We start from the raw sequence: 2,551 nt of genomic DNA on the forward strand, positions 1-2,551 counted from the left end.
TTCCCTATTAACTATTCCTGCCCAAGATCAAGCACAACAACTCTTTAGAGTCAGCCAGAAAGAAGCACTGTAAAGGAGAAAATAGTTGTAGGGTTCAAGCCTTATTTCTTCAGCGCAACATTCATCAAATGCTAGATTTTCCCAGCCTTTTCCATTTAAAGCTTAAAATTCAAGGTCAGAAAATACAGAATCAAATTATGGGGAAAGGCCAAAATAATGTAAATGTGAAAATGAACGTTCTAAGGAATATCTTGACTCAAGTTCATCTGAAAGCAATGTGGCAGATGTACTTAAAAACTGAGCTGCCTTTCATTAGGCTAGAAGTTGTATGGGGGAAAAAAATGTGGTCACATAATGAGAAAAAGAATGAGCCTCAAAATAAAGAGAAAAGCTAAAATGGGCCCAACTCAGAATCCAAGTTTGGAAGGTCAGTAATCTAAAGACAAACTAACAAAAACTTGCTGAAAAAATCAATTACCAATATACGTAACTCTGAATGTCTGCAAATATTTGATCAAATATTTTTCAATATTTAACATGTTTGAAAATATATAACAACAATTGTCTGCTCCAATTACATGCAGAATATCAATTCTGCATACCTTTTGGTGAAATTAGGGTGTTTATTCCACCTCTCACTAGCTTTCCTTTCTTCCTTCAACCTCTCCCATCATTGTATTAGCTGCCAACTTACGGCTGTTAACCTTATTACTTCTCCAGAATAAAAATGACCCAGCTGGCTTTTTTCTTCCCCTTCTCTCTCACTTGCGTAGGTTACTCTTGCATCCAGCTGAATAGCCAGCTCTTGGCTATGGGAGCTCTGGCTACTTTCTGTTTTGGACTCATCTGCTCCATTTCCTGAAACGGAAAGAACCTTCTGTTTTACTGTGGGGAAAATAGCCCTCTACTCCAAGGCAGAAACGCCATGCCTACTGTACGAACCCATGGCCAGCCTCCACGGAGACAGCATCCTTCCCTTCCAGCTCTGTTAGCTGACTAACTGTTCAGTGAAGTTGGCTACTCGTTGACAAGCTACAGAAACTTTCCTTTTTCCCTTCTGGGTGCCAGCACAGCACTTTGCAAGGCTAGCAGCTCTCTGATTTCTGCTTGTGATATTAATATAGCACAGTTTATGCAGTTGTTGGCTAATTTCTGCCCTACCATGATATGTAAATAGCTTAAAAAGAAAAAAATAATCAAACTCCCACCCACTGACTACACTGGTAACTTTCCTTTCACTGGTGCAGTGACCAACACCTTCCTGGAAGATATCCAGGAAAATTCTTCCCTACCTTCACCCACAGTTTCTTATGAATCCTTATTGTCCTTCTAACAATACCCTTTTTTGCTTTACAGTACCGCAACTTCAGTAACTAAAGAAATTTTGCCCTCTCAGATACTTGTGACAACTGGAAGCTAAGTTTCAGTTTCCTGTAGCACTTTTGCATGCAAATTTACCACTATAATTCCAACAGAAGGTACATGGTATCGAGAGGCAGCTTTTCTTTCACCATTTATTCAACAATACAGAGAGGTACACCTCGAGGCAGCGTGTTCCTTTGCACTCCATTTCGTGCTTACACTCCTTTTCTAAACAGCCTATGTTTCTTGAAATGACAGATGAAAACCAGTACTTGCACAGAGAAGGAAGAGGAAAAGCAGGGCTCTCCACCTCAGACACTGATCTTGTAGTGCAAAATGTGTATGGCTAAAAGCAACTTGTAAATTTTCAAGAAAAGAATTTAATTCATGGGATGTTTCTAGGGCATCTCTATACTTAAGACATCTTTAACCACAGCCTACCTATGGGCCATCTTTATGTTAATAAATTTTACTGAGGTTAAAGCTGTCCTCCAAAATAAACGTGCTGAACTAATCCAAATTAACTGTCGTCATTATAATGACAAGGATCAGGGATGCACTATTTCGTTTTCAAGTTGTGGCATCTCACTGTAGTCAGAGAACAAAGCAGAGCATGCGCACTTCAGTATGGTGTTAAGAACCTGATTCTGCTGGATGACCTCTAAGCCTTAGACGGTGTCAGCTTAGTGCTAAAGCAACGTCAGATAATAAAAATCCTCATTTGGAGTAAGAGGACCTCAGCCCCAAGTAAAATCAATTTTTTTGACAGGAAATCAGTAAAAACATAGTAATACAACAAAATTTCTCTAACGACATTCAAGAAGAACAGTTTACCGTATAAAATGAACTACCAACTCAAGTATCGTTACACAAGCTATTACTGGTTATTATTGTAATCTACTAATAAACAAACTTTCAAAAGTGAACTTTTCAGCAAATATTATAGGTTTCCTAAAATATTTTTGCTTATGTAAGTGTATCTGTCACAATAAACACACCTTCCAGTGTTTATTTCGAAAATAGTTATGAAGGGTACTTCCTCTTTGTAAAGGGTAGACAGTAAAATTAAGCATTTTTCACTTCCCCATGTCACTGCATACATCAATCGAATGTCTCAGCAGTGTTCTGACTTTTCACCTTTAAATGATTTTAGGGGTTTTTTTGTTTTGTTTTTGTCGGCTTGTTGTTT

The 2,551-nt window shown here is 38.2% G+C and overlaps 1 protein-coding gene across 1 annotated transcript in view; it reads right to left on the reverse strand.

The window, feature by feature from the left end:
• The window catches only part of LOC104494345 (neurexin-1-like), a gene marked incomplete at both ends in the record, with an annotated part of 20,937 nt that extends 20,079 nt beyond the window's left edge, over positions 1 to 858 (reverse strand). The window contains one exon of the mRNA XM_010137161.1: positions 695 to 858. Coding sequence (XP_010135463.1) covers positions 695 to 858 — 164 coding nt within the window. The remainder of the gene's footprint in view (positions 1 to 694) is intronic.
• Positions 859 to 2,551: the final 1,693 nt, after the last annotated feature.

The sequence above is a fragment of the Buceros rhinoceros genome, unplaced genomic scaffold, assembly GCF_000710305.1.
Source record: "Buceros rhinoceros silvestris isolate BGI_N320 unplaced genomic scaffold, ASM71030v1 scaffold13475, whole genome shotgun sequence".
Classification (NCBI taxonomy): domain Eukaryota; kingdom Metazoa; phylum Chordata; class Aves; order Bucerotiformes; family Bucerotidae; genus Buceros; species Buceros rhinoceros.